The 12,030-nt window shown below is 42.5% G+C and overlaps 3 protein-coding genes across 3 annotated transcripts; 2 read left to right on the top strand and 1 right to left on the bottom strand.

Moving 5' to 3' along the window:
• Positions 1 to 702: 702 nt before the first annotated feature.
• Positions 703 to 1,075, top strand: Bfra_007819 (uncharacterized protein; the record flags this gene model as incomplete). Its single annotated transcript, XM_037338187.1, has 2 exons — positions 703 to 922; positions 957 to 1,075. Coding segments are annotated over 2 exons (339 nt in total), but the record flags the coding sequence as incomplete, so codon positions are not given.
• A 1,294-nt stretch (positions 1,076 to 2,369) lies between these two features.
• On the bottom strand, positions 2,370 to 3,393 carry Bfra_007818 (putative mediator of rna polymerase ii transcription subunit 6 protein; the record flags this gene model as incomplete). The annotated part of the gene is made up of 2 exons (XM_037338186.1): positions 2,370 to 2,915; positions 2,965 to 3,393. The coding sequence occupies 2 exons, from the start codon at positions 3,391 to 3,393 to the stop codon at positions 2,370 to 2,372; spliced, it is 975 nt and encodes a 324-aa protein (XP_037190249.1).
• A 1,633-nt stretch (positions 3,394 to 5,026) lies between these two features.
• On the top strand, positions 5,027 to 8,947 carry Bfra_007817 (putative deah-box rna helicase protein; the record flags this gene model as incomplete). The annotated part of the gene is made up of 1 exon (XM_037338185.1): positions 5,027 to 8,947. The coding sequence occupies one exon, from the start codon at positions 5,027 to 5,029 to the stop codon at positions 8,945 to 8,947; it is 3,921 nt and encodes a 1,306-aa protein (XP_037190248.1).
• Positions 8,948 to 12,030: the final 3,083 nt, after the last annotated feature.

Genomic DNA, 12,030 nt, shown 5'->3' with positions numbered 1-12,030 from the left:
CAGGTTTGCGAATGGGTGGTTGTGGATGAGTGTGGATAATGGTTAGAAGAGCTACAAAGCCTATTTAGATTGAATGAATGAATGAATGAAGCAAAAGGGGTTGAGCATTGAAGATTGAAATAGAACGCCACTAGAAAACCAGACATGCAACAAGACACATCAAATGCAATCTAAATGGTAAATTATAATCTTCTCCCTGCGCGCTGTGAACATTGCGGTTAGATCACGTACGGTGCAGAGACAACGGTCGTGGAGTGGTGTGGTGTGGTGGCTAATCAGTATGTGAAACGCCCGACAACTCGCTAGTTCAACAGGGGCGTTTAGGTATTTAAGATTTGACATAAAACGAAGCGGACATGACGCCACTAGAGATGTAGATGTGCAACAGACGGAGGGTTTTATGGGAGCTGCGTGTTGGTATTTATTCTATTCCTTGTAGGTGTGATCATTTCGGTAGATGTAGAATCATTTAGGTAGGTAAGGTGGTGATAGATTGTAGGGTTGAACAAAGGTGGCACAGTCTATGCAGGTTGTTGGTGTTGGGTGGCTGATGCGAGACGCCGACCTCTTGTGTTGCGTGCGATTGTGTGAGAAGAAAGCAGCAAGGTGAGGATATCTCAAGATCAAGACGCCACTAAAAAACAAGACATGCAACAAAAGGATTCTCCTCTACCCTTTCTAAATTAAAACAGTTAGTTAGTTCTCCCACCAACTCATTTTACTAAAAGAGTGGATCCGACATCCGGTGCCACAGAAAATTGGTGGTGGCGGCGACGATGCAAAATCCCGGCGGTCGCGAGAGTTTACAAGGGATTTTGGGGGACTAACATTGAACTATCTGGAAATTGTTTGCAAACCCTGAACGCCACTAAAAATTCAGATGTGCAACAAATGCGCAATGTGGATGTTGAGAGTGAATCTAGTGTGTTTTCTTCCTTACAGTACAAATTTAAAAGGATGTGGTAGCTTTAATGCGAGACGCTGGTTGCGCGGTGCTTGGAGCCTTTTGGCGACTAAAGTTGAGAAGCGAAGTGAGGATGGAGTTGTGGATTGTTGGACGGTTGTACTATTGTGAAAAGGGGATTTCCTCGTGTTGGTATATGCCCAGGAGTACCTAGATTTTGGATAGACAGATAGAATTCTAGTTATTATTGATAGCTATCTTCAATAAAACAACGTCTCCATATAACAATTTATCCCTTTCCTTCTCCCCGAAGATCCTATTCTTCTTCTCATTCACATCCCCCAAAAGCTAAAATCAACACCAATGCACACCCATTACTCGTACAACAACTAACTCGCCTAGCTTTTCTAGCCCGTTTAACCTATGTAGCCTTGTATCCCAGCGTGCTACCCTTTAAATTACCAAAAATAGATTCTTAAGGATGAAGCATGTAGAATCTGGGTCGTGCCGCCGCGGGACGTTTACGCTCATTAGATAAAACGAACCGTTGTTTGCGATTTTGTGAGTTTGGATGAAATGGTTAGATGAAACGCACTAGACGCGCTGTGCCACGGCCACAGGCGAGGTAGCTTGGTCATGGAGATATGTATCTAGGTATGCATAATTTTGTGCAGATATATGAATGCTTATCTAAATGTGATAGGAGTGAAATCAAAGTTTATTATTAGAAGCTGGATAAATACATTTGCGATTCTAAAACCAAAGAATCAAGACAACGGTAAATATAAAACTGTGCTCTAATAACCCCAACGAAAGGTAACTCAACACGATTCATACCCCACCCTTTCCCTCTAATCCCTCGAGTCATCCCATATCTCCTTTCCTATGCTTGCTAGCCTTATCAACAGCATCGAAGCATCGGATTCTTCCCACATTAGCTTTAACTTTAGCTTTCAGCATCCTGCCCTTTATATATCCATGCCCCAATCCATGCCATCCACACAATCTCATGCGCATAAACCCTCACCAGTAATCCCAACATCACTGCCAACTTAGCTTCCACACAACACCACCCTAAACCAACTAGACAGGGTAAACTGGCTATAGCTGCACACTTGTAAGCATGCTAATTCCTTCTAAACTACACTTGGTCTTCGCTCAGCAGATACTTGCATTAATTAACAGAAAATGAAACGTTTTGTTGCACGTCTTGATTTTTAGTTTGGTTGGGAAGATGCGTGAGAGTTGTAGTTGTGGGTGCTTTGCATTTAGGTTGGTGGTTATGAATGGGAGTGAATATAATATGTATATGATGTGATTATTTCTTCATTGTATCGTTATTATATGAGGTTGACCGATGCTATTAACTTTGCTCGGTATTGGTATATCTTCCGTAACGCCTTGAAACCCTTATAGGTAGGTGATGTACTCTACAACAGGTCCGTATCTGAAACCTTTGTCTATTCTATGTAGGACTCACCCCTCCGTTCATCACTTTACTCTTTCTTCTTTTAGGCTTTCCTGATCCTGGAGTTCTAGGACTTTTCTCTCCCTTACTTCCTTTCTTTTGCATGCCCAAATCTGTTTTTAAAGGCGTAGGAGGTGCAGGTTTACCACTCAGACCAAAACCTGCTGGTTTTGATGTTGGTGGCACCATAAGCTTTTCTTTTTCCTTCCGACCGGTTGTACTAAAATGGAAATCACCTGGAGTTCCGGTAATAGGATTTTCATCCATATATTCATCGCCATATCTGAGCGATATGTTAAGAGTTTCTTCAAGAAGGTGATTTGCGAGTACGTTGTTGGAGATATTTGTGGAGGGATTCTTGGCTTCAGTCGCAAGGGAATCGGGCAATGGTGTATTCTCTTTGGAAGCCTGAGAGAAAGCTGATGCAATGGCTTTTGTTCGTGGTGGAACTGGTGGCATATATGTATGACCGAGAGAGGGAGAAAAATTGGGTAATTCGGATGCTTTCGAGATGGCATTTGTGAGTGAGGTGAAGATTGATAACTGCATTGGTATTAGAGACATTAAATTTGAATCGGAGAATTATGAATACCATTCTACTGCCCAGTACATCTGCGACAGTAGGAGCCATATAAATGTTCTCTCCCACTACAAAATACGATGCATGTTTTGTAATTTCATCGTCGTCTTGAGCTCTCTTTCTTCTTGTTTGCTTGCTAATTACCCATACTCCCGTGCCAGTACCCGGCGCCATCTCTGCAGGTTCTTGTGCAACTAAAAATTCCAGTCCAGACATAGTTTTGAGTCGGCTCTCAAAGGCACTACGAGTGGCAAGGATGTACGACATATTTGGATTGAGCGTACCTTGTATCGTTAGGATCGCATTATTTGAGGTTTGATCAAAAAATGGTGACTGCGCAAAGTAATGAAGAACAGTATTTTCATGAAGACCTGAATTCCCAGCAAGCCACATTGGATGGCTCCATTGTATCTCATCAAGCGGGGGATCTTGTGGTGCCATGGCGATGATGCGATAACAGGTAGAGAGATGCTGTTGAGTATGCGAGAGGTCGCAAAACAGTTCAAGAATTCAATGATCTGAATTGACTTAAAATACTAGGTAGGTATCGAGACTTGTTGTGTGTGCGACGTCGCAATGCAAAGGTTAAGTGCTCAATTCTATCGACGTATTGACGTATTGATGTATTGAAAATAGAGGATCTGCTGTATGCGCCGTATCTGAGAATCAGTCGAATGGGGGTTGTAAAGACCGTACGTACGGAATGTCAATGGTGATGGAATTGTATTTAGATGGACAAATCGTTGACGGAAGATACCGAGAAGCTGAAGGGATGGTAGCGGCCGCTAGTGCAATAGCCATGACGTTGATCATCTGGTCCGGATTCATGTTCGATGGCACCAGATTGAGTATTCGAGTATCTAATCAAACAGCTGATCATAGATGATTGAGTTCACTATGCATTTGGGTAGGAAGCTATATGTTTGATAACAGAAGACGACTAGCAAGAAAGGCCAAGCTCTTATGAGGCCTATTCAAAGTACAACACATTGCATGATACTTCAATAGCCAATCATAATTCTCATGGATCATGATATGGCTCTCGTCGACCAGTTGTTGAGCTGCAAGCTTGTTTAGGAGGCCACTATTGTTGTAACATACGGTTCCAGTGCAATCTTACATGTTGAGGGTCTTCTTGACCTGTCAGATCCCAAATACCCTCGAGACATCTCGAGATCTCAAGTGACTACCAAGAGACTGTATGGAGTACATGACAGAAGACAAAGGGGTAGTACAAGAAGACCCCGACGATACATGCTGTGGAAAGAGGATCCCATTTGCTTTTTGATTTTCAGCTCTTCTTGCGTTTTCGGTTGTTTCGCCAATCACTAACATATATATCTACATCTCATATAGTCAACGCTCTATTCGAGGGAGAAAGAGAGACCGAATGAACCACAAATAAAGCCATCAGCTTTCATAGCACCAAAAAGTCTCAAAAAAGCCTTGAATGGTCTTTAATTGAGACGATTTTGAACGCCATTTGACCTGGATTGGATAGGAACAGCTGAACTATTGTAGGGCTTCACTAAGGGTCAATTCTAACTTGTTTTTTCTATGTAATATCACATATCCCTTGCATTTACTTTTCTGTTTTCAGCTCCTGAATTGTGTATGATTCTCAGAAAGACTGAACAATTCGCCTTTTCTTCTACTCTGTTTTTTCCAATACGCTTTTCTTACACCTATCGTCTGGTCAATGAATACAATATATTCTCCAATTTTAGTGATAATGATATAAATCGAATCCAGATTGCATGTAATCTTCCAAAGACTTGGGATCTTACACACTAGTCATCTAGTTTATATTCGCATTTGAGGGGGGAGAGATGCTCATCAGAAAGCTGAATATCATGATAAAAATGGCGAGCGTTTCAGGTGGTAAAATTCCCCGGTCAGCCCTTTGGAGGATTTTCTCGGATTGCCTTGGTCCCGCATTTCATTGATTAAAGATTGAAGGGCGGTGGGCGATTCGGCAGAAAAAAGTTCCGACAAGAATCTCAAAATCGCAGAAAAAACACAATTTTCACAACAACTTGTCTACATTCAATCCGTGGATTGAAAATAACTAAATATGCCTCCTAAATTCACGCCTCGACAGCGAAAGCACAAAGTGCTTGCGAGAAATAAAGTCAATGATACCGAGACACCAGTAGACTCCAATGCGACAGAGATCCTCCCGTCCTCGAAAGCCGCACATGAAGAAAAGAAGCAGAAATTGAAGGCAGAGCTGGCAGGGGATAATAAGATTAGTGGGAAAAAAGCGAAAAGATTGGAGAAATATATCGAAACAAAGCTGAGGAAGGATGAAAATAGGATATTGATCGAAAAGTTATCAAAGAAGAAAGAAGAGGGAGGATTGTATGAGAGTAGTAAGAAATTGGGTCAGGGTTCATTAACCAGGAGAGAAAGATTGGCGCGAGCGCTGAAGGAGAGGGAGAGAGGCATTGATATCGATGGAGATGGAGAAGAACTACTGTTCGAAAAGAGGACGATTAGGGAGATGGAAAGTGAGAGTAGTGAAGATGAAGACGATGAAATCGATCAAAAGAAGGAGGGCGGTCTTTTCCAGGGTACTGCGACTGCAACATCTTCCGCTCCGACACCAAAAGTGCCCGCGCAAACATTACAATTTGGTGTAGGCACAGGTTTAAAGAGGCCACTCGAGGTGGATGATGACGGAAAGCCGGTAATAAAAAAGCGACAAAGGCGAGGAGGTGTTAAGTCGAGGATATCATCGAAGCCACAGGCCCCAGCCGCGGAACCAGCATGGGAAGGATTTTCTTCGAATTCAGAGGTCGATAGTGATGAAGAGATGAAATCAGATGAGGATTCTGACAATTCGAATACGCCAGATGAGACAGATGACAAAAAACGTGCAGAGTTATTGAAGCGTCTTACGGGAATTTTTGCCGAAGGTGGTGAGGGGACCGACTCGGAAGATAGCAGTGAGGAAGGATCTTCGAATGAGGATAATAATGAAGACAGCGATGATGAAGACGATGAAGAAAGCGAGGAGACAAGTGACCCTGAACACGCCCAGCTACTAAAGAATATTATGTCCATTTTCGAAGAAAGCAAAGAGGGGGCTCTTCAATCAGCGCTTGGAAACGATAAAGAAGATAATAATGAAGAAGGATTATCAGACGAAGACAGCGATGAAGGTAGCAGCGAAGAGAGTAGTGAAGAGGAAGATGAGGACGAGGTGGCGTCGAGGAAACAGGAACGCTCATCCGCGTTCAAAGCCTGGGCAACTCAACAAGTAAACGAAGCTTATGGATACGAACCGTCATCAAATATTCCAAATGCGACAGAAACGCCAAGAATAGAAGGATTCGAACCTCGACCTTTAGAACAGGATCCTTTACCAGTGGAATTACAACCAACTACGAATCTTTCACGAAAGGCATTCAGTGTTTCGATAGAGAGACCTTCAAGTATTCAAGATGTTAGACTCAAACTTCCAGTCGTAGCTGAAGAACAGAAAATCATGGAAGCGATTCATAACAATAACTTAGTGGTTGTGTATGGTGCTACAGGTTCTGGAAAAACCACTCAAGTACCACAATTCTTATACGAAGCTGGGTATGGTACTAAAGATTCACCAAATCCTGGAATGATTGGAGTTACACAACCTCGAAGGGTTGCAGCCGTCAGTATGGCAAAACGTGTAGGTGATGAGCTTGCTGATCATGGTAAGCGAGTTGCCTATCAAATTCGATTCGAGGGAACAGTAAGTTCAGAAACTGCTATCAAATTCATGACGGATGGTGTACTTTTGAGAGAGGTTGCCCAAGATATTGCTCTGAGAAAATACTCCGCCATTGTAATTGATGAAGCTCACGAGAGGAGCGTTAATACCGATATTCTTATCGGTATGCTCAGTCGAGTGGTAAAATTAAGAGAGGAAATGGCTGAAGAAGATCCGTCTATCAAACCATTGAAACTTATTATCATGTCCGCTACTCTACGAATTACAGATTTTACAGAGAACAAGACGTTATTTTCTACTCCACCACCTGTACTTCAAGCGGAGGGTAGACAATACCCGGTCACTACTCATTTCGCCCGAAAGACACATCATGATTATGTTGAGGAAGCATTTAGAAAGATTAGCAAAGGACATCGCAAACTACCTCCAGGAGGAATTTTGGTATTCTTGACTGGTCAGAATGAAATCACACATCTCAGCAAGAAATTGAAAGAAGCTTTCAAAATAGGCTCTACTACCACAGGACCACAAGTTCGCATATCCGGAAAAGATGCACCTATGGAAGCTGAAGATATCGATTTTGGTGAAACTATGGACACGTCCAATGACGATTATGTCGATGATGATGACGAAGTTACGTTTAATGATGATGAAGATTTTGATATCGGAGAAGAAGCAGATACCGGACCTTCAAAGATGCACATATTACCATTATATTCCTTACTGCCCACGAAAGAACAGTTGAGAGTTTTCGAACCACCTCCAGATGGTTCACGGTTGATTGTATTGGCCACCAACGTTGCCGAAACGTCTCTCACAATCCCTGGTATTCGTTATGTTTTCGATTGTGGAAGATCAAAAGAACGCAAATACGATAAAACAACTGGTGTACAAAGTTTCGAAGTCGGATGGATTAGCAAGGCCAGTGCAAGCCAACGTGCAGGTCGTGCGGGTCGTACTGGTCCTGGACATTGTTATCGATTTTATTCATCAGCTGTTTATGAGAGAGATTTTGAAGAATTCGCGGAGCCGGAAATTTTGCGAATGCCCATTGAAGGTGTGGTATTACAACTCAAGTCCATGAATTTGCAACACGTTGTCAATTTCCCATTCCCAACTCCACCAGATAGACAAAGTCTTGCGAGCTCCGAGAAACTACTCACTTACCTCTCTGCAATCTCTCCTTCTGGTCAAATAACCCCAACTGGTTCAACTATGTCCATCTTCCCACTTTCACCACGATTTGCTCGTATCCTCTTAGTAGGACATCTACACGATTGCCTTCCATACACCATCGCTCTTGTAGCAGGTCTCTCTGCTGCCGATATATTTATTCCCGAAAACCAAGTCATTCCCGCCGCCGCTCCCCGTGAGGACGAAGACTCATACCTCACTACCGCCGAAAAGATCGAGCAAGATGCACGCGCAAATCTCCGTCGTCAATTCAACAAAGTTCACCAATCTTTCTGTTTCCTTGACGATAGATCAGATGCCATTAAACTCCTTCAAGCCGTTGGTGAATTTGCCCACGAACCCACAGAGTCATGGTGTGCATCTCACTACGTACGCTACAAGACTCTCAAGGAAATCTCGCAATTACGTCGTCAAATCACAGACCTTTTGAGAACCAATATTCCCGCATTCGCAGCATTGAAATATGAAGAGAAACTAGCGCCACCAACCGCCAAACAAGTCAAGGCACTCAAACAAATGGTTGCCGCAGGATTTATTGATCACGTCGCCATTCGAGCAGATTTAGCCCCGACACAACCAGAAGCTTACAGGAAGCCCAAGAGAGCAATCGATGTTCCTTATCTCACACTCTTTCCCTCCCATCTCCGCGTTCCCAATAAACACAACGATGAAGAACAAGAACAAGATAAAGCAGTCTATATTCATCCTGCGTCTCCTTTATCCCATCTCTCACCAAACGAATGTCCTGAATATATTATCTACTCGTATTTGCAGAAACCGGCGGAGGATGTCAATGCAGATGGATCGAGAAAGAGACAGAAGACTAGAATGCATAGTTTGACGGATGTTACTGGAGGACAACTTGCGGGTTTGGCCAAGGGAACAAGTTTGTTAGAGTATGGAAAACCGATCAAGGAAGTGATGGTTAAGGACAAGAGGACAGGGAAGGATGCAGGTGCAGAGGAAATGAGAGAGTGTTGGGTGGTGCCTTATTTGAGAGCAGAGGGGACGGGTGGTTTGGGTTGGCCATTGCCGGCCAGGAAGGTGGTGCAGAAAAAGGTTAAAGGGAGGGGATGGGTCGTTGAGTAAAGGGATGGATAGATACCTAGATTATTGTTGTTTTTGATGGAGGTTATCAGCTCCATAGAGTTGGTTGAATAAAATGATGTTTATCTAATGAATTGACTTTATGAGAGATGAGAGATGAAACACTATGTGAATTTTGCACAATAAATGTGAACTATGTGTGGCATTGAGAGAATCGGTACTTGCTCGTAACAAGTCATTCCTGATTATAAACCGCTTCGCCATGCTTTCATATACATGTGTGTATGTATGTAATCATGTTGGTACGCATAGTAGGATCGTAAATCCGACTTGACGGTCGTATCCATATCATGACAGCCATGACAGACATCATTTGACCCTTGACAATCATATAGACATCGTATGAACGGATTGTTATATAATCTACAAATCGTCAGCCTGAAACTTCGGAATATAGGATGCTATCTAGATCTTTGTGGGTTTGCTCGGAAGTCCTCGCTCGCCCCCACTCTTCTCTTCTCGTCTAGGATTCTCGATAAAGTGATTGACGTCACTGTTACTGATTGATCAAAGCGCTTCAACCACCTCTTATTTGCTCGAGTATCTATCTACTTGAGCTTGGTGGTTCGTCCAGTTCACGGGGATTACGACAGATCAAAGATCTGAATGATATGTACTACGATTGAGCTTAGTTTGTTCATCTCTCAGTACTTGGATAGGTACTTACAATTATCCAACAAGGGAAAGAATTTTTCAATCTTTTAAATTCGATTGTTTTATTTGTGGTTGTTAGATTGACATTCGATTGATTGGAAGTTTGTAGTGTGATTCAACCTATGTGAGTCAGTCGTTAAACTGCCGAGATGGTGTAGACTAGCTACGCTCTGGAACCGTCTCACGGCTACATAGGTATCTAAATTAGTACTTTGTACCATATAGCAACGTTTTTTCTTCTTCAGGACGATTGAGGTGGTTGCTGTCTCGATGATGTATAACGGTTAATGTGAACTAAGCGGTTGATAAATTTACGGATCACGGCTGTTTTGCAACATTGTGGATAATGATTCGATCATTGCGCTGTTGTGGTGATGGTGGCGGTGGTCGCCTTGACTGAATAGGTTATATGTATCTTTGCCCGTCTCTTTCTTGGTCTAGTTGCTCTTTGATGAGAGGGTGAGAAGAAAGAAATGCCTGATCAAGTTGATCTTTGACGAAAGGGTAAAATGGAGGGAGCGGTAAAGACTAATGCTTATTGAATTGTTTCATCAAGGGGCTGAAAGTTGCGGACGGGAAATCAAAATGTATGAATTACAAGGGCTATCCAAAAATTTTCCTTTTTGTTTCCTTTCCCACTTCTTGGAAAGCGTTAGATGCAGAGTAGAAGCTTGAATGAGGTTCAATATGTATGAATCCGAGGGTGGTGCATGGTCCAATTTGCCTCAGCGCCTCCGAAGTCAAGGATTATTACTAGGAAGTCTCAATGGTCTGTACCGGCAGAATGATTTGATTGATGGCAAGTTCAAGACGGTGAAAAAAAAAAGTTACGCCATTTCTGTATGTCCGTAGTTCTCCTGAGATACTTTCGCTCGTTTAGTTCGTAATGTTATATCTCGTGAAATTGCTTCTTGGCACGCGAACTTTTCATGACGGCTGAGATTGGGCAGAAAGGAAAGCTCACACTACAACGCGGAAGCTGTGCCACGGCTGCCAAAGCTTCAAATGAGTTCAAAAATAAGATGCGGATTACCTTGCCATGATCTCAGTGCCTAGTTCACTAGGATATAGTTGAGAAACATCTGGGTAGTGACAATTTCGCCATTCGTTCGACGTTGCGGCGATACGTATACGACTACCAGGGCTATTCGCAGGAGAAAAAACAGGCGGGATTTGACCATTTCTATGATACTTTTTATAAATCGATTATTTCTCTTCAATTATGTATAAATTGAGTTTTGAAATACTATAACGAGAAACAATAAGAAACTAATATTTTATTTGATCTTTTTGAATTTACATAAATTATTTTCAATTGCATTTTTTTTCAATCAAGTCAAAAGATTTCGATAAAGATTTGAATGATTAAATTTCGCCTGTTCTTTCTTCTACGAATAGCCAGGTACTTGATTCAAATCCAAGTTACGATGACATAAAAGTTGCTTCCCTAGAATTTTCCAAATGAATTCGGTATGCACGAAAGCTAAGACGAAAAAAATGATGGTGAGTGTCAGAAATATTCAAAGGCTTGCCAAGGCAAACATGGAATTGGTAGCGGGAAAGCTTCAACGTCGTTGTACCTGGCGCGAAACACCTTGGATGTGATAGATCATTACCGGTACTCGTTGTTAGGGATAAACATGGAAGCAAGGGAAGGTATAGTGGATCGAAATACAATCTAGATCCATAGTATTAATAGTGCTACACTTTTTCTACAAATCGGAGCGCCCCCTTCTCAGCCTCCATAATTGTCTGTGCGGATGCGCGATCTTGAGCCGTCTCGGTCGGGCAGCTCAAAATTGTTTGAATTCGCCCGATTCGACCAATGACTACGTTTTTGTGATGAAAAAAGGGAAAAGTGACTGCAGATCTGCTGATTACAAAGTTGCCCCGTTTGTTAATCTACCGGATCGTAACTGTTGCACCTTTTGTCAAGGCATTCTTTCCCAGGGGTAACATGTCTAGTACGAGTATTTGCATGATAAGCTGCCAGCTATGATTACGACCCTCGGGTAAATCGCGAACGCACGGGGAGCCAGCAAGTAGACATGCAAATTGCGACCCATCTTCTGCTTTCTCCTGGGGATTATCCCCACGTGGATTTGATCAGATCAGCGACTGAACAAAGGTAGGTCAGGATGTTGAGAATATTTTCAATTTCTTCGAAGCAAACACCCCAAGAATTCGAAATATCCTTCTCTTTTCCCTCTTCTTCTGCTTGTTTCTTCCCTATGTCGGACTTCGGATTCTACTTTTAACTTGGCGGATGTCCCTGAATGATGAGAGCATGTTTCCTTGACTCGAAATCTTCTTTGTTGTCCCTGAATTCCGAATTGTGCCCCGCGAAAAACAAATGGCCTTCTTATTTCATACGTAGTGGTAATGAAGATGGTATATAATCGAGACTCTTT

Source organism: Botrytis fragariae (genome assembly GCF_013461495.1).
Source record: "Botrytis fragariae strain BVB16 chromosome Unknown tig00000112, whole genome shotgun sequence".
NCBI classification, from domain to species: Eukaryota; Fungi; Ascomycota; class Leotiomycetes; order Helotiales; family Sclerotiniaceae; genus Botrytis; species Botrytis fragariae.
Note: the sequence above shows the minus strand (reverse complement) of the source record. Positions and strands in the feature narration are given on the sequence as shown.